At 38.6% G+C, this 19,568-nt stretch overlaps 2 protein-coding genes across 2 annotated transcripts in view; one reads left to right on the top strand and one right to left on the bottom strand.

Annotated features, from left to right (window-relative positions):
• Positions 1-19,568, bottom strand: part of LOC135503246 (tRNA-splicing endonuclease subunit Sen2-like) — a 32,440-nt gene that overhangs the window by 6,543 nt on the left and 6,329 nt on the right. The gene's annotated exons all lie outside the window — the stretch shown is intronic.
• LOC135503247 (uncharacterized) lies at positions 4,705-19,466 on the top strand. The gene is made up of 3 exons (XM_064796724.1): positions 4,705-5,219; positions 16,775-16,979; positions 17,910-19,466. The coding sequence occupies exons 1-3, from the start codon at positions 5,052-5,054 to the stop codon at positions 17,942-17,944; spliced, it is 408 nt and encodes a 135-aa protein (XP_064652794.1). The 5' UTR covers positions 4,705-5,051; the 3' UTR covers positions 17,945-19,466.

Genomic DNA, 19,568 nt, shown 5'->3' on the forward strand with positions numbered 1-19,568 from the left:
GCCTTGTGAGCAGATGCCCTTGACTAACAATATCATGTTTTTGCATTTTCTTGTTTGTCATGTGCAGTTATTGTCTCAAGATTTTTTTTGGGCACAACAAGAACTGCAAAGCCATCCGACTGGAACAATGATAATGGAACTCTCACCCATTCAGCAAGTGTTATTGACACCTACACAATGAAAGATTTGACTTGCTTGTTTTTGGAAAAGTTATTCTCCACAGTGCATTCCTCTTCCGAGGCAGGATGAGCATTTTTGCGCATCTGAGGTCTAGTGAAAGGTTTCAGGACAGACCGGGGTTAAAGTATAAAGTTGGATGATAACCTAGATAACCTACCATAGTTGATATCAGACTACAAACCCGAAACTTTAACTTCTTTCAGTCGCTGGTCGCTTACTTACGGAGGTCACAGCAAGCATCAGTGATCGCAACGACTTGCAATCAATATCAATCCAAACGATTACATGTGTAACCTGCAGACAAGAGATCTCTTTGTCACACAATTCAGTGATCATAATCGCATGTCTCGGCAACACCAATTGCTCGTTTCCCCGGCACTTCGGACGTTTTTCTCCCCAGACATGTTTCGGCGACAGATATGTGTTTTATGATGTACGTTTATTGCCTTGAGATCGTTCCCTCACTCAACAAGAATTGTCAGGCCCACTTGACCGGGAAGCGATTACCAGCCTCATTCCCTCCCTAAGTGATAATGGAGCCTACACAATAGAGAGTATTAATCGTCCACATTTAGAACCATACAGATGTTTGATGTTGATATGGTGCATGTATTTTTTATAAGTTCATTCTCTGGGAGACATACGATGATGTCAGATTACTGTCAGACCATCTATCTGGTAACTCATATCATTGTTTGACCTCTTGAATGAGAAAAAACTCTGCACACTTACAGCATAGGTCTATAAAATTACCACTTGCCAACATCAACGACTTTACAATTCTTGTACTCCACTCCCCTTATTAGCGCCTAATCATGAATCGCCCCTGAATGTCAAGCTCATATGCCCGGAAGTGATTAAAACGTCAGAATAGCAATTGTCGGAAGAACACCTGTCTGTTCATGTTTGTGGCCATGTTATTTCGTGATGCTGTTGCGGGGGTTTCCGCAGACGGTTTAGCAAGAATAATTAGTCTGAGTTTTCAGGAGTTGCAGTATAATATAATAATAATATTGTAGTGCTTATATAGCGCTTCTCAGAACGATTGCTGTTAAAGCGCTACTCCCCATAAAACTTCCTGAATAACCAGGTCTTCAACCCATTTTTGAATGCTGCAGTGGACTCCTGGGAAGTTATGTTTTGTGGCAGCTCATTCCACAAGCGTGCAGCACCGACAGAGAAACACCTGTTACCATAGGAGGTTTTGGTGCGCAGTAGAACCTTTCTACGAAGGACACCCTCTATCTCTTTCACCCTAAACAAATTGCCTGCAATGACGACTGCAAACCAGTGATTTTTGTCGCACGCTATCAAGATCGTAGGTCGAAACATTTTAAATTGCATGTTTGCGAGGTGCTATTTTGCACTGATAAAAATGCCCTCTACCTTTACTAATATGACCCGACACTGATCTTGTAGTACCAGAGCTGTAGCTTGGATCCCTGAATCCTCATACCATTGATCTCATCACCCTAAGCTACAAGCCCCTCCACCTCAAAGGACCAATGAAATGGATCTCTAGATCTCGAGCAACCTGCGGCATCATCCACTAGTAATAAGACCTCATTGGATTGCTCATGACTTATGGCCTGGTGTGGTATTTTGGCCTTAAAGGTGTAGTCCACAATCAAAATTCTGACAGGATCTTGATACCGCTGCACATCGAGATGTAGGAATGCCAAAACTCTGGTCAGGGCATTCCAATCCTACGACAATATGCAAGGATATGCCTGATATGTGAGAGAAAATATCAATATCATGGCATTTTTCTGATATTTTCCTGTAATTGATCTCGAATCTTTTTATTTTAACCATTGATTCTCATTCCTGAGATGACTCGAAAATGCCAGGATGTCATAATACTCGATCAAGTGACCGCAGAATATTTGTGGAGTTGCCATAAATTGTGCCGCGTCAGCAGAACTCAAGATCTACGAAGAACCAAACGCACCCCAGCATAGTTTAACTTTTTGTTAATAATACCACATTGGTGTTCTAATCCTGCCCGAGGTCACCAAGCAGCCCCTTCAGGACTTGAGTACAACATGCAAGGGGGAGATGAGGGTCCCCCCATCGCCACCCACAATAAGCCTGACCCTGAGTCAATTGCAACTCAAGATATATCAAGTATCCCCCGCAGAGTTTATTTTTTGCTTATAACACCACATCGACGTTGTAATCCCGATCGAACACGGGATGTCAAAACACCCAGAATGCAATAAGTGACGGAATTATTCCCGTTATTGTCGCACGATAATTTAATAACGAAGATCGTTGAGAATGATAAGGTTGCCAATTCATGTCAGGCAACAGCATAATTGAAGGGATTTAGCCTTGATAATACTTTAACAAATGTGAAACAGAGATTTATAACACTTAGCCACTCCGTGGGTTTGATTGGAAACGGCAAAGCCAATTATTTCAATGTTTCATGTTCCATCTTGTCAGAGATGATGCATCATGGCCTTTCTCCACACTGGTGTGAGACATAACCTATCACCCACAACACATATGTTGTTTTACGGCCGGTTCCTCATTAACAATTGCGTGTGATGGCGTGAAATGTTTATGTGGATGTAGGCCTTTGCTCCCGTGCTTAGTAGTACCTCCACAACTGCCCAGGACAGTAGAGAACAGAGTGGCATTGTTGTAATATTGTCACTTTTCGCTAACAGGTATTTTTCGTAAGGTCATCGACAGTTGTCAGCGGAATTTGCAAACTGCACCTGCAGCCCGTCAATCAGAATTGAAAATTGGCAAAACCAATGGGATTAGAATAGGAGTGATTCTTCTACAATGGCAATTATGAGAGTGAAATTAGCTAATTTTTAAAATCCAAAATGAGGGGATTATACAGATCTTTAATATCTTCTCCCGACACAATACGACATTAAGTCGATCTTGTCTTAGACTTCAAACTGTGAGGCATGAACGTAATTGAAAACTCACAGGGAGTGAGCTTATTTCAATGAATGTTCTGGAAGACGCCGCTTTTCATGAAAAAATCTCTCAATTTAAGACGAGCAATCGCAATAGTGACAATTTGCTGAAATTCATCCCGGATCTTCAATAATACTAAGACACCAACCAATAGGAACACAGTGGCTGCCATTGAAGAGAAGTTGACCCAACTTGTAAAAGCCCCCTAGTGTCAGAACGTGGTACCTAGACCTAGGAGCTGTAGTATTGCTAATCAACATTCTAAGTCCTAATGACTCTTGATTTAACGCATATCGTACAGTGTGAGGTATCATAGGATGTTGGGAATAATTTGATAACGGGAAATGACTAACTTTAATTTGATTGGCAGAGATGAAAGGATCTACCTGCGGCTTCGTTTTCCTGCCCACACAATGAATGAAATCATTATTCACACTGAAGGCATGATGATGTACCACATATTGACGACCTGGCTATAATTTAAATTTCTATACAGGGTGTGCCGCAAAGAATGGCGCTGACAAGTTGCCATTCTGACACACCAACATCTGACAGCCATCCTGAGGTGGTGAAGTCCACGCACAAAATTAACCTTTCCTACAAATCCATAAATCAAGACTGTATCCTCATTGGACAGGGGCAGTATACACCACATTACCAAATATCTACTTCATCTTACAGACAAACATGTTTGAATATCAATTCTGGGATGCATTTGATGCACAACAGCCATCCCCTTCCAACTTATCCATTCCTGTCAACATCCCCCTGGGATAACTGGCTTGCATCATCCACCGAATTGGACAATCCTGTCATGCTTTGACTGCAAATTCCACATCATACCAATAATTGAAGTCGAACGTGTGACGTCAGGTTCAATTTGAGTCGGTTAACTACTCCATTTGCATCGGCAACTTCCAAATCAGATGCCAACAACTGGGATGCAAGGATTTTACAACAGGCCATGGGGATTTTGTCACGCCTTTCCAGACAGTTCAAGGGAAGTATCACGTCTGCTGACAAATGAACTTCGACAGATTTTACGAGGTCCAAATTGAAACAAATGTTCCAGTGTTGAGGAGACAGATTGATTGATCGATGGCCATCGTTACACTTCAAACATGTGGGCGTACAAATCAGTTAGTGAAGGTTCCACCAACAGGATTCCAGATGTGAGGGGGGTCATTTCGAAAAAAATCTTCAATTCTAAAATCACTATTCAAGACTTCTTACACAGTGTCTGCTTGAAGAGATCAGTAACGAATTTTCAAATGTTCTCCAATGCAATGTCATCTTCGACCCCTGACATCACCATTGAATATTTTTCCATGAGTCATGTTTTTTCTACTAGCAAAGATCAGTAATGTCTTCTGATGTGATGTCATATTTTACTGCCCGCAAGGATCAGTGACATATTTTCAAATGTCTTCTGAAGATGACCAAAATCACAACCCAACAACAAAAACAACCATGAATCATTCACCATCCCACTGATGATCCTCTCTTCCCTCGCAGACAATCACCACACGATCAGTCAGAGACAGTTAGTGCACCAAAATGCCACAAGAGGGCTGGCTGACATAAAGGGCAGCTTCCTGACTCAGTCACTGCCACTTGGGATTGGGATATACACTCACTTGCTGCAGAGTTGACAACAATACTTGCAAAAGTTAAACAACTGAGCAAAAGGGAGATATAGCAGTGAGTTTGATGAGTACAGGCAGAAGAACCATCTTCATAGGATTCTAAAACCCCTTTCAAGGAAATTTGCTGCAAACTAGAGTTTGTTGCTTTTTTGCTGACTCTTTCGAACTTCAAACCGGATTGTTTCAAAAACTGACAACTGGAGGAAAAAAACAACTGCGGATTAAAACCTGAAAACTTTTTTTGCATTTTCCTCCCACATTCCGCAAAACTTTTCCACCACCACCATGGTTTCAGGGAGGTCCTGCTCACCGTCAATGGACAAACTACACTCGAATATAATAGTGGGCGTTTTATTAGTTACAATTTTAATTGGACTAAGCTCAGCAGACCTGGCAGACTTTTATCTCAGAGAATTACGGCAGGCTTCATCGGAGGATTCAGAGGCCGGCGTGGTGAGTATCTTTCTTGGTTTTATTCATGTTGTCAGAAGTTCACTCTCATGAGGCCCTTTGGCAAAGTCTATGAAAGACAAGACAGCTTTAATATCACACTGTGGAAAACAGAGCACCATGTGATTAGCTTTGATCAGGAGACAAGATAGCTTTAATATTACACTGTGCAAAACAGAGCACCATGCAATTAGCTTTGATCAGGAGCATTGGTTTGCCGTGGCCTGTGGGAAGGAATTGTTGGAATTTTACTACTGGGAAATATAATCTGGGTAGGGGTGTTAATTATGTCGTTATGCGCTGTGAACTTTACGTAACAGAAGGGCAAGAGATTATATCACAACTCATCGTTATGACACCTGACAGTTATTTTTGACATTCTCATTAGATCATCTCCACATTTTTAATTGCAATTGACTTTCCCATATTCCACAAGCCACGCAAGTGACATTTCATGCCCAACAAGAGCTACAGATCAACCCAGATTACAAGTGTGATTCATTTTATAATTTAGACACATCCAAATCAGAAACTATCATTATATCAATCAGCCAGATATATATTGACATTTTGCAGTTTTTTTCTACTCAACATTTAACAGCTATCCAAAAATTGTGTACAGTCACCAAGTTACAAATATGGGCCACATCAATCCCATGAATTCCCATAATATCATGGAGTGATATACAAGCCATTCCCTGAATTAAAATTCTATAAATGTATAGGTCAGTGGAGCTTATGCTTATTTATGTCACTATTTCATTACCAAGGCATACTTTTGGCATTTTTCAATGGCTTTCCTAAAAAAAAATTTCATAACAGCATACATACATGTCTCTTTAATGTCTATAACGGCATACATGTAGGTCAACTGAACCTATCACCTTATCATGTAAGATTACCATTTCAGTATTGGAGTATTTTTCATAGTAATTTTTCCTCCTTAGAGGTCATAAAAACCGAACCATAATGTCCTCTGTCTTGTGTTTAAAGCTGAAAAAGCGCCTATTTCCCTTACGAAAAGAAGAATGAACGCGTTAACTAAAAGTGATGATAAAGCCATCATAATGCCATGATAAATGACATAAAAACACTAAATGCGAGAATTCGAACTCTGCAAACAGAACAGCACAACAGGCGTGAATATTGCCAACACCAACTGCTTGTAAAAACATAACGTTGCCTCGTATCATAATGCTAGGCACCCCGTGACAAAAGATGGCGATGTTTTTACCATTAATCTGGGTATCCGTGTGGATTTGGCACACAATGTCAATATCTTATAAGACTTCTATCCTGAAAGACAAATCTGTCGCAGCAAATGCAAACAAAACAGAAAGTGCACAACGGAACAGCAACGGAAGACACGAGGCTAGGCAATTACTTGGTGATCTCAACTGGCCTGAAATGTTGTCGAAATGTTTTAAAAATCTACATAGATTCCTTAGTTATAGGCCATTTTTGTTATAGAGTTTTAAACAGAAACCTTTTCCGTGTTCCTATGTTCTGACTTTCTCGAAAAGACAACAACTAATTGAAGAGAAAGCAAAAAGATAAAGAAGAAAAAACAGGCAACACTATCAGACCCTCGAAGAAAAGCATCTGCAGGCTTTCTGGGATTATTATTTTCACCACAATGCGGATTACGAACCACACAATGGTTCATTCACCAGCAGTCTTCCAAACAGAGGGCATAATTTGATTGGGGCGCGAGAAAAAAACCAACATCGCGAGAAAAAAATAGAACATCGGCAGAAAATTACGGGAGTAGGTGAGAAGCTTTTAGAGCTGGATCAGGCAAGAGCAACCATCATCATTTCCATTTACTGAACAAACGAATAGAAAAATCGAAACACCGCTGGGAACCAGCTGTAAGAGAATGCGTATTTGAACTATTTTACTTTATTTAACCCGTTAAGTTCAAATTTCATTATGATCGATAAACCTTACCACTAGACATTGGAATTCCACCCAACAACTTTCTAGACTTTTGGATTGCAAGTGGGACATTTCAGTCTAGCTTAAACACAACAAATATATCTGACCTTCCAAAACATACATCATATTTCCCGGCTAAGCTGATAAGTAACGCCAGCCGAGTGCTACCTACTCAAATGGGCATCATCAACCTCGTATCATTGTCATCAAAATCTCCTCGCTCTTTGCCACCCTTGTATCTAAAGTTCGATCAAGTCATCTGACCTTCAACTAGGATCAACGGAAGGTCAATCAGGGCAGCAGTGATCGGATAAATGCCTGGTGGGAATAAACATCTTATGATCCATCTACAAATAAAAAGTTGAAAAACACCTTCCCTATCTGTTTCCAATATGTTTGACACCCTTTTTATGATCCCACAAGCCTGATGAAAAACTAAAGAGAAAATAAAAAATGTCGACACAGAACGACATTTTCCTTCTTCCAATAACACTATTTAGGAGTGGTCTGAACAAAACACTTAATACACTTGGTTTTGGTCAGTTGTTGAACTGATTTTCCAGGGTAATTATTGACTGGTTCTTGAAACAATCATCAGAATATCAAGGTCAATTACTAAACAGATGGTCAATAAAAAACCATCATGCGTTAGAAAACCAGTCGTGTGAGATGCTCCATTGACAAATGGTAGCTGCCAAAACACCTCACATATATCCATTTCCAATAGTTTTTGAGAATAGTGACAAAAATGTCAATATGGCCACACACGTTTTTCAATAAAACTATAATTCGCAATAATTCTTGTAGCAGTTTGTAATTTAAAGTTCTGGGTTGACAGTGTGGTATCAACTATGGTCGAGGTTATCATCTGTACACCAATAGTGAAAGGTTAAGTAATGGTGTTAATTCCTTTGACACTGTGTGAACAGTTCAACTTCACCAACATTGTCAATTGACACCGTTGTTTCTGGATTAATTGCTCGAACTCATAATTAGTAAATAAAAATTGAGCTGTTTGAACAGCCTCATAGCTCCACGATACACCAATTGCTATATTAAACTAATGAGCCTGTGTGCCAATCCCAGACAGACACAGATCCAAATCTCTGGATAACTGTTTGGTTGAAACTATCAAATTCTTGGCTCTTTATAACTATCATATTGAGCCAATAAACTGAGATTCTTCTCAGTCTATTCCCTATAATCAAGGTTGAAAGCAGAGCACACTCTTCAAACTGGATCCCTTGAAAGATAAAGACATGTACTTTCTTATTGTCCCACTTGTACCATGCTTCATAAATGAATACTTAGGTAAATGTTACATTTCTGACATTTTCTAAGTCCGGACTCTCAAACATCCGAATGACGATGTCACACTCCTACGCCACACGATTGATATCAACGGCCGCTGATGAATATTTATCGAAAAGAAAACTTGCGTAAATATCGGAGAGCCAGCGGCCAACAAGCCAATTATAGAGTCAATATTGGATTGCCGTATTGCATACTCTGTCGTCAACGAGATTCACAAATGAAATACGGCACATTGAGTGTGAAAAGAAATTGGTGAAAATTGAAAGCGTTTCTATGGAGTATTGTTAAGATTGGTGGAAAACATGCAAACTAAACATTATAATGGACTTGTTATCGAAAAAGTCTCATGAAATTCGATCGTTAATATTTCATCCATCAAATCTATAAAGACATGTAGTTGATGGACAGTTTTTCAAATTTGTCATGGCCAATTGCCCAGATTGGAATCACCAATATAATGGAGTTCTCATCCATGACTTTTAGTATCTGGTTTACGCAAAAAGTCCAGAAAGGCTTGTGTTACTGCGGTTACCCTATCTGTGGAATAAAAATAAAAGGAGTATTGTATACCCCAGGGTCTCGGGTAATACTATCCTGAGTTATCAGGCAATTCCACTCGATATATACTTACTCCCTTATGTCGGAAACATGCCCAAGGGTGGAGTCATATGTAGACCCTGTTTGGAACCAATAAGATGGGAGGATATTATCCTCTAACAGTTAACCACTTCACTACTTGACATTTTTGACATTATTCGGTTAAGTGCTCGACTCTATACCGTCCAACAACACGGCTCTTCCAATGGTACCGACAATCTTTCTCCCTTCCCATGACAGGCCAGCTCGGCAAGTTGGAAGGCCCACCCGATTCTCAGCAAGCTGCGGAATTGATTCTCAGGGTGGATTTAATCAAATTTAACAGCTTCACAACAGTAAGTCAAAACTTCAAAGGCCCGAGGGTTAAAATTATGAGTGTCTCATGTCTTCTCGAAAGTGAGAAAATAATCTTTTTAACGAGAAAATGAGATTTTGTACCCAATATTTCAGGCTAAATTACATAGACCAAATGCATTTCTGACATTCACGATACGGTTTTGTCTTATAAATATATCATATATCATATATCATTGGCTCACAAGGGTGAAAAACAAGCTGGAAATGAAATATGAATCCATCTTAATTTCCCCGGGGACTTTTGTAGTCAGCACCGATACTGAAAAGTTTTGGTATAAATAACAGAGAAACAGATAAAGGCATAACAGGAAACTGCCACAATAAGCTATCTTTTCCCAGGATTTTGTAACTTGACAATCAAAGTTAGAAACTAACACCTGAAAAAGCAAGAGAGAAACATTTCTAAGGATTCTGTAGCTTATAAAAAAATCCAAAACATCTCCCTTTAAAAGTGACTTCTTGCAACTTCTCAACGAATGTCAGAGACTAGTAACTGCAGGGTATTATTTATATGCTGTTAAAGGGACAACCTGGGTGTGGGATTTAATTAGCCAGGAGGATAATTCCCCTGCTTGCCACCATGCGCCGCCTCTTGAAGTATATAAGTTATACCTGAGAGAAATCTTACCAGTACTTAACGCTCCAGAGCCCAAAATGATGCAGACAAAACACTTATGAATGAAATTTAGTGAGGTCGACAGCCCAGTCTGTGACATGATCTTGCTGACATCTACCTCAGGGTGCTTTTAGGTTCAGATCCTAACTCTAGGAGCTGATTGATAGTCTGAGGCACTTCCGAGGAACCTGGTACATTTAAAACAGTCATCCTCCCAAGGGAAGGCCAGCCATCAAATATACATGCGGAGCAGGAGATGTCAAATGTCGTTGATGTCAAGTGGTGCAAAGTACAACATGATGGTTTAAGCCATCAAAAGTGCTAGGGGTCTTTGCCACTGTCTTCTGTCACTGACAGCTTCCATCAAGTCTTCACCAAACTCAGCTGCCCTACCATCTCGCTTCACTGCACCAAGCCATATGACAAATGTCCTACCCCTTCTTCTCTTGCCCCCAACTTGCCACGGGCAGTTCAACAGCTTCTTTGATAGTCTGTCTTCTTCCATATGGACAACATGTCCTTACCAGTGGAGACTTCTCACCTTCAAGAAGACGGATGTCTGGCATGGGAGATTTAATGGGCTTGCAATGCACAAGTTGGCCTCAGTACCACATTGAGTCAAGACTTAGAAATCATTAATGATGTCAATGCGTCTCACCATTCTATAACAGTACAATATTATGGACAACCCTACAGGGGCCTTAAGACTTAATTAAAGCATCTTGACCACGAAGTTCTAGGTCTAAATTCTACGTCATCCTATGCATTTAAAGGAGGAGTAGGATAAAATCAAAGACAGAATTAATTAAAGGTGTCTACTTGAAGCCTTCAAGCCAAAAAGCAGACACTGACGTGGGGATGTGTAGACCTGTAAACTGATTAGACAGATGCTACATGCTGTCTCAGCTAACAGCTTCCCTAAATTCCGCCTGTTTCTAATTTGCTAACAACAGTGCTAAGTCTGATTTGTTGCTGTAGAATAAAAGAAACTTTTAAAGACGACCCGCTGGTAGCGATATTGTAATTTCAGATTGATGTGTGTCCTGTGTTGCAACTGACACAATGTTGATTGGTAATTTTATAATATGCCACCATCAGATGACCACACAAGGGCAGCAATTATCATATTATCCCAAATTATGTTCAAAGAAGGAATAGTGGGCATTACAACCTCCGCACAGAGGCGAGGCACTCAATATTGTTGTTGCTGTTGTTGAAAAGGACACTCCTTGCCAACCCCTGCAGACATTCTTGCAAAAGTCCACGAATCCTGGATTTTTCACTTGCAAAACAGTGCATTGCAGGTGAAACTGATAATCACTGTGCTATATTGATCACAGCAATGATGATTCTTACGTTGCAGCTACCAGAATCATTGCACAGGGGCTTGAAGCACCCGCAAGTATTATAAACAACCTTTGGGATGACATACAAATGCCGATGTTTACTTTGAAGCGTGATAGAATCGGAGCAGGTTTTCGTTTGAACTGAACCCCAACTGCGAGATTCCTACTCAAACGAAGAACATCTGAAGATGTGATAGAGACAAAGACGTCTGCAGAAACCGTGAAACTTTAACTTTTGAAAAACTGTCCTTTTATTCTATAAATGATCAGACAACATAGGCCTCACAAAGTAGCTACGAGAGTGACGTGGCTAATGATGTATCCAATACAGTCAAGCAGATATTCTCGGCATCAGGAAAGTTCCCAAAATATACCGATGACCTTCTGGAAATGCCCAAATAGTTCCGAGATGACACGAAGATGACGTCAAATGTTATTTGGCTTTGAATCATTTCAAGGTCTATCAGATCCTATTATTGCGCATTGATATTTAGGTATCTTGATTTTACCAACTATATCTTCAGAATCCTTGACAAGTTTCACCACCATATGACTCAAAAGCGGTTTAAAAAACAGTGGAACCTCCCTTAAAGGACTCCTCTCCAATAAGGATAACCACTCTATTGAGGACACTAGTTTAGGTCCCAAATTGGTAGTTTACTTTCAATTTGCCCTCTCTAATGAGGACACCTCTCTATGGAGCTCAATGAATTCTCTCTTCTGCTTTCATAGACGTAACATCGTCATCAAAACAATTACACTGAAAGAAAGATTGATAGCTCATTGATATCCTCCCCAGCTGTGGTCTCACTTTATCAAAGACTGACTCTGCCAGTGAATGGTAAACATAATGGGGAAAATTGTTTCATGATCTTAAAGGAGTAGGCGTGTTAATATCCGTTTGTTTTTCTCCTGTACATCTGTAAACTATTTTATTTCTGAAACTTTGAAGCTCTTTCAATTTTGTTTCAACTCTTAAGTGATGAACTGCGTCTTTGAAAAAATGGTGGGCTTCTCTTAAACTCCTACTCCTAATTGATAATTCAGTAAACCATTATATTTTTAGACCACTACAACTGGCTATCTATGGTTTATTTTGAAGGTAGTGAAAGTGGTGAAAGTGTCCATGATGTATTCAATCGTCACGAAGTTGCCTTATATTCATTGAAAGTCATCACCATGCCAAATTACACGAATCACGAACCAATTAAATGAAGTAACGGTTGTTATGTATTTACTAATGAATAATGCGCACGTAAGATTTTAATCTGCAATCAACTCCGAGAAATAATTGGTACTCACTTTAAAAGTGAGGGTGGGTTAGTCACGCACGACATTACACCATTAGGAAAATATTGCAAATCATCATTTTTTTTATTAGGAAAATATTGCAAATCATCAATTTTTATTGGGAAAATATTGCAAATCATCATTTTTTATTGGGAAAATATTGCAAATCATCATTTTTTTATTGGGAAAATATTGCAAATCATCATTTTTTTTATTGGGAAAATATTGCAAATCATCATTTTTTTATTGGGAAAATATTGCAAATCATCATTTTTTATTGGGAAAATATTGCAAATCATCATTTTTTTTTATTAGGAAAATATTGCAAATCATCATTTTTTATTGGGAAAATATTGCAAATCATCATTTTTTTATTGGGAAAATATTGCAAATCATAATTTTTTATTGGGAAAATATTGCAAATCATCATTTTTTATTGGGAAAAAATTGCAAATCATCATTTTTTATTGGGAAAAAATTGCAAATCATCATTTTTTATTGGGAAAATATTGCAAATCATCATTTTTTTATTGGGAAAATATTGCAAATCATAATTTTTTATTGGGAAAATATTGCAAATCATCATTTTTTTTTATTAGGAAAATATTGCAAATCATCATTTTTTTTATTGGGAAAATATTGCAAATCATCATTTTTTTATTGGGAAAATATTGCAAATCATCATTTTTTATTGGGAAAATATTGCAAATCATAATTTTTTATTGGGAAAATATTGCAAATCATCATTTTTTTTTATTAGGAAAATATTGCAAATCATCATTTTTTTATTGGGAAAATATTGCAAATCATCATTTTTTATTGGGAAAATATTGCAAATCATAATTTTTTATTGGGAAAATATTGCAAATCATCATTTTTTTTATTGGGAAAATATTGCAAATCATCATTTTTTTATTGGGAAAATATTGCAAATCATCTTTTTTTATTGGGAAAATATTGCAAATCATCATTTTTTTTATTGGGAAAATATTGCAAATCATCATTTTTTTTATTGGGAAAATATTGCAAATCATCATTTTTTTTATTGGGAAAATATTGCAAATCATCATTTTTTATTGGGAAAATATTGCAAATCATCATTTTTTTATTGGGAAAATATTGCAAATCATCATTTTTTATTAGGAAAATATTGCAAATCATCATTTTTTATTGGGAAAATATTGCAAATCATAATTTTTTATTGGGAAAATATTGCAAATCATCATTTTTTTTATTGGGAAAAAATTGCAAATCATCATTTTTTTATTGGGAAAATATTTAAATTATCATTTTTTTTATTGGGAAAATATTGCAAATCATCATTTTTTTATTGGGAAAATATTTAAATTATCATTTTTTTTATTGGGAAAATATTTAAATTATCATTTTTTTTATTGGGAAAATATTGCAAATCATCATTTTTGTTTATTGGGAAAACCAAAAGAAACGTCATGTTCCGACAAAACATTATTGAAAATCGAAGGTTTTTCAAAAGTTTCCAGAAAAAAATCTTGTGCTTTACAGTACAGGACATTTGAAAATGTGATCAAGTCTAAGGAGACTGAGAAACGACCACCTGCTAGAAATAAATGGATAGGCCACTCACTGCGAAATCTGTCACAGAAACATCCTCCAAGTGATTTACACTGTTGGTTATTAGGCGTGACATGTGTATAGGCACTGCCCACTTGAAACCCTTCCCGCACTGGAGAGCCTCTTGTGGTGGGAGTTGAGGCGAACATGGCCACTCTACTTTAACCATCTGTGGGTTGACATCCAATTGCATGAATACCACAGAAGAACTGTTCTAGATCCTTGCAACTGCTCATCAACTGATGTCATATGCCTACTATACAATGCCCACCGAAGATTTGTTGTACCACATTTTCTAAAACATCAACATTTCATTTAACACTCTAAATGTCACACTCTTAAGTACTCCTTTCCACATTTGAAATCCTCTTCTCTTGAGAGAAGAGGCCACTCGTCTTGTTGGCAAAGAAGAGTAAACATGGCATGTGTCTCTTTCAGAATTTCCTTCACCGAGGTGATCGGTCATCCTGAATAATCTATCAAGCTGTGAAAAGAGATGAATTGTTTACACCGCAAATGTTTGATGCGGCGATCTGCTTTATCTACTGAAAACAGCATCACTCGGCAAACAAAGCAACTATGACCAAAACTTTCCTTCAACCCTCTGGTACTCTCGAATACGCGTTTCCACACTTGAAATCCTCTTGTGTTGGTAGCCGAGGCCACTTCTGGGCAAGGAAGAGCTTTTAAAACTTCTTTCATTAAGGTGATCGGTCTTTGTGAATGACCTCTCAGGCCGTGAAAAAAGATGGATTGTTTACAGTGCATTATTTATAGAAATAAAGTCATTATTCCCACAATGAGTCTGTTATTCGCATGTTTCATATGAAACCTATTTTTTGGAAAGTGTTTCAACTCTTAGATAGTAGAAAAATAGGTTTTCAAAGAGCACCACCTATATGGCAGACAAGCAGTCAAATTGCGCTTATTTTCATTCTGAAAGAAGGTCTTGCCTAGGTGTACCCACACACCAAGTATGAACCTTGTGGGTCAAGTGGTTAAGAAACGTGCCACTCTTTTGTCAAAAGTTAACGACGGACGACGACGACGACAATGGACGACGATGACGGACGACGACGACGTACGCCACGGTATCATATAAGCTCCCCTGAACGGTGAGCTAAAAAAGCTTTACTCTAAATGCAATGCTCTCAAAAATCAACAGAACACACCACTATGTAACAATTAGTCCAATCTTGTTTCTGATTATCATCTATCAACAACACGGTAATTTTGAGCATCACCACCCAATCAACTATATAAAAATCACCCTGGAAAAACTTGGTAAATTGCAAACAGGAACCTAATTCCACAATGTTGTTTCAATTTCAATGGCGACACTAATGAAACACAAATTCAAGAGACCTCTGCAGAATGAATTTGAACTGCAATGGTTAAATCCACAATGGTTAAATTCAATTTACGATAGTTCTCCAACACGCCTTCTTTCCATTTACGTGAAATTAAGTTTCCGTTGAGCGTCCACGGAAACAAGACTCAGAACTTTGGATTTTGACGAAACGTGGGTGACTTCTTCCCCGCTAATTATGACGGAGTTGAAAGTCACGATTGCCGCTTTAAGTGAACTGGAGTGTGGGAGGGAAACTGCATAACAATTATTTTAACCCTTTGGTTCACCGTTGGTATTTAATTGTGGGTCAAATGCGGTTATACACAATGCTGTAGCACAGTTACCATCCATGCAACTTCGCTGAAACTAGGTATAAAATTTGTATATCTCTCTACAGGATCTCGATGGCCTAGTGGTTAAGGCGCCCGCCTCGTGAACGGAAGGTCGAAGGTTCGAGGCCCGCTGGTAACCTCTTTCCGATGCGGCCGGTTGGTTAGCCGCCAGCTAGTTAAATATAGGGTACAAACTGCCTTCTCGCCAGGCGCCTGGCATTAGAGATAGGAGTTTGGAAGTGAAGAGTGTCTCATAAGCCAAAAAGCTGGCTGGCCCTTTCATTAGGGGTGACACTATAATAAACAAACTTTACTTACAGGATGGAAATTCACTTTCAGTTCGTAAGGAAAAATGCAAAGTGTTAACGGAGTGTCGATAGCAAGACCAAGGGGGTACAAGGATTACATTGACTGAGGCATGAATTAGTGAAATGAAACAAAGTGCAGGGAAAACATCAAAACATCGCATCAATCGATAAAAAGTCTTTTCAACACTTTCACAAAGTACAGCAATTTCCGTTAGATGAATAATAGCGGTTAAAACAGTTTTTTCAACCCAGAAACTAGAAAACGTTTTATGTCCGTGTTTTAAATGGATCGCTATTTCTTTCGGAGACACAACTGTACTGATGGGCCAGGTCACGCTGATCGCAATCAAATGTACTAGTACTAAAGATGATACAAGGGAGAGGACCAAGGCATCTGGTAGAGTCGTTACTCTCCTGGTGTTCAAGGCAAGATTTCTTTTAAAGGGGTACGCCATTCAAAATAACTGGTGGTCCAGAAATAGAAATCACAGTCTCTCTACGATTTTGTATTTTCAGTGCGACGGTGCCATACTAAAAGGAGGTCCCTGCGGCCTTGAGCGCGATAATTGTTGCGGTCCGCTCCAGTGTGCCCGATTCAACATGTTCCGAAGACGGTGGAGTGCATGCCCCTCTTCGACCAAAAGTAATAGCCATTGTCGTTGCATCTACGTCCGCCCAGTCGCCAAGCGGGTGTTCCCAAACAGCAACTTTGATCTTGACGGTGAGTAGCAATTTGTTAAAAACTAAGCGTAAAAAGTCAAAACGGAATCTGTAACTACACGAATGTCTATTCCTTAAAGGAAACATGCAGCAAAAAAAAGTCAAAACGGAATCTGTAACTACACGAATGTCTATTCCTTAAAGGGAACATGCAGCAAAAAAAAGTCAAAACGGAATCTGTAACTACACGAATGTCTATTCCTTAAAGGGAACATGCAGCAAAACGCTTATAAAAATTGGGAGTTTTGGATTGCCCAGTAAACACCCGAGCTGGCTGAATCCTGTGCTTGGCCATTAGTTTATGGGCGGCAAAAACACAGCCTGCTTTTGAGATACCACAAAGTGTCCTGAAGCGTGCAACAATTTGCTTCAGCTTTAACAGTCGGTTCTTTTGCAGAGCAAATTTGTTGCCATTCCAAACTGGATGTTCCAGGAAATTAAACATTTATTAAATATGGATCCTAACCAAGGGCGATATGCTTTATTTGCCCGAGGACAAGTGATATTGCCCAAGGCACAGCGGATGGCAAAATAATTTCCGACACAAATATCATTCTTAAGATGCCGCTACAGTTGTAATCACAATAAAGATTTTTTTGACAGTCAAATACCGCCTTCTTCATTCTGTTGGATCCCTGAGATCTTCTTTTTTCTTCTTCAGTGTTTACACTAGGCCAGGCGTGTTATTCGCCAAGGAGTATTCCTCCTCCTCCAAGGTGCATAAGTGTTTTTACCAGCTATCACGGTTAGGTGTCAGTTGCGTTTATTGACCGTGTGACTCGTCTTCTGTCAGACGAAAGGTCGCATGGAACTGAAGGGTTGAATTGCCAGAGCTACCAACTCCACAGGATACAACACGAAGACTCGACTGGTGCGACAAGAATTCAACAATCAAAATTGAAATAATTGTAAATATTATCATTCTTTTCAGAGAACTGGTCAGACAACTCAAGCCCTTACTACTGATGACGGACAGAAATATGGACAATTTTGATTGGTTGGTTTTCGGATGGAACAAGCTTTACATTGGGAGACACGAGACAGATAAATGGACTGATTCGGGCAGATAAAGAGAAAATCTTGTTTGTACAATCGATTGGGTCGTATTCAAAATGTTCAATAACTTCAAGGATTTCAAACAAATAGATTCTTGCATGCTTACTTTGCGTGATTGGATCTGTGAAATATTTGAATTTCACTTCGTGCCAAGACAAATTTATGTTCAAATTCGTTGTTGTATAGGGTAGACAAGTGCACATTTTGATGCCGACGGGTATAACCGATTCAAAAATACCCAATTTGCCTTGAAATACCCTGCGTGAAAAATGACTATGATCAATGGGCTAAACTTCTGGAAGGTTTAGCTCTGGTTCTTCATACACAGTGGTCTTTCACAAGAAAAGAAACTAGTATCACTAACTATAGCATGTCAGTTAATTTCAATTAATATTATTTACTTGGGAATGATCCAGTCTCTTGAAAATGAATCTAACTGAATCTGAATGTTTTTAGCACCGATACAGTCACAGTTACCAAGGTGATATCTACAGAACCAGTTGAAGCGAATATGTATCATTTCATGGCCCTGATTATTCTTCTTTTTCCCTCAATTTTCCAAAGATGAACGAACACAGAATAAGCTAACATTTAATTAATGAAAGTATTTAGCATATCGTATTATATTCAGAAAGATTGACATCTGAATTTTTTAAAGTTTTCTGACTTTTTAAAATTTTTGCAAACCAACAGAACTCAGGAACTTGAAAAAAAGATTCACTTGGTTGTGATAATGGAACTAGGCGTAGCGAAAACAGCGACAGCGCTAATGGATTATCAGATATCATCTCACTTTCAGCGCCCATTTGGTAAGAAAAAAGTTGCTAATAACACAGTGCACCCAAATTATATGATTTCTTTATTTTCCGTTTTGTGAAATATAATGTTATTGCCATACCCTCGTACCTCTCATAATCGGAAAGGACTGCAGCAAATGAGCGATAAAAACACACTTGTCTGCATATAAAACCTGGATTTGATATTTATTGCAAGTCCCAGTGACAATGCTTTATTGTTCACGGCACCTACGACGACCCCAACAAATGCGAGATATTCTGTCTTTTGACATTTATCACCGCAACTAACTGTAACAAAAATTTTGTTGGTGCTGAGAAATTAGCATCCTTGACAGATACCCAACTAACATACATGCATGTCTCATTATTTCTTCATCTTTTTTTTTCTCGTTGGTGAGAACGGGGCTTGCGGCACAGTCTGTTCCTACCCAAAAAGCCAAATGAGTTTTTACCAAAATAAAAAACCCAATTTGAAGTAAGGGGATAGTGCCAAAAAGAAGAAGGTTATTGGATTTACAATAGGGATGGGGTGCTTTAGGCGAAAGAGGTTTAGAATGAGAAGACGCCCACGTGTTGAGCGTAATGTCGTGATGATCAGTTTGGATTGGAAGAGTGTTGTAAAATAACTTATTGAAATAAATGATTGAAAATAAAACTTGTTTCTTTAAATTTTTTCAAAGGTCACGGTAAGGTAAAATCTAGAACTGCCAATAGTTCCCAAACCTCGGGCTGTTTTG

This window comes from Lineus longissimus, chromosome 19 (genome assembly GCF_910592395.1).
Source record: "Lineus longissimus chromosome 19, tnLinLong1.2, whole genome shotgun sequence".
Taxonomy (NCBI): domain Eukaryota; kingdom Metazoa; phylum Nemertea; class Pilidiophora; order Heteronemertea; family Lineidae; genus Lineus; species Lineus longissimus.

Coding starts and splice junctions, on each gene's coding strand:
- LOC135503247 (XM_064796724.1), top strand. CDS start 5,052: ATGGTTTCAGGGAGGTCCTGCTCACCGTCAATGGACAAACTACACTCG. Junction 5,220..16,774: donor AGGATTCAGAGGCCGGCGTG/GTGAGTATCTTT, acceptor TTGTATTTTCAG/TGCGACGGTGCCATACTAAA. Junction 16,980..17,909: donor CAGCAACTTTGATCTTGACG/GTGAGTAGCAAT, acceptor CATTCTTTTCAG/AGAACTGGTCAGACAACTCA.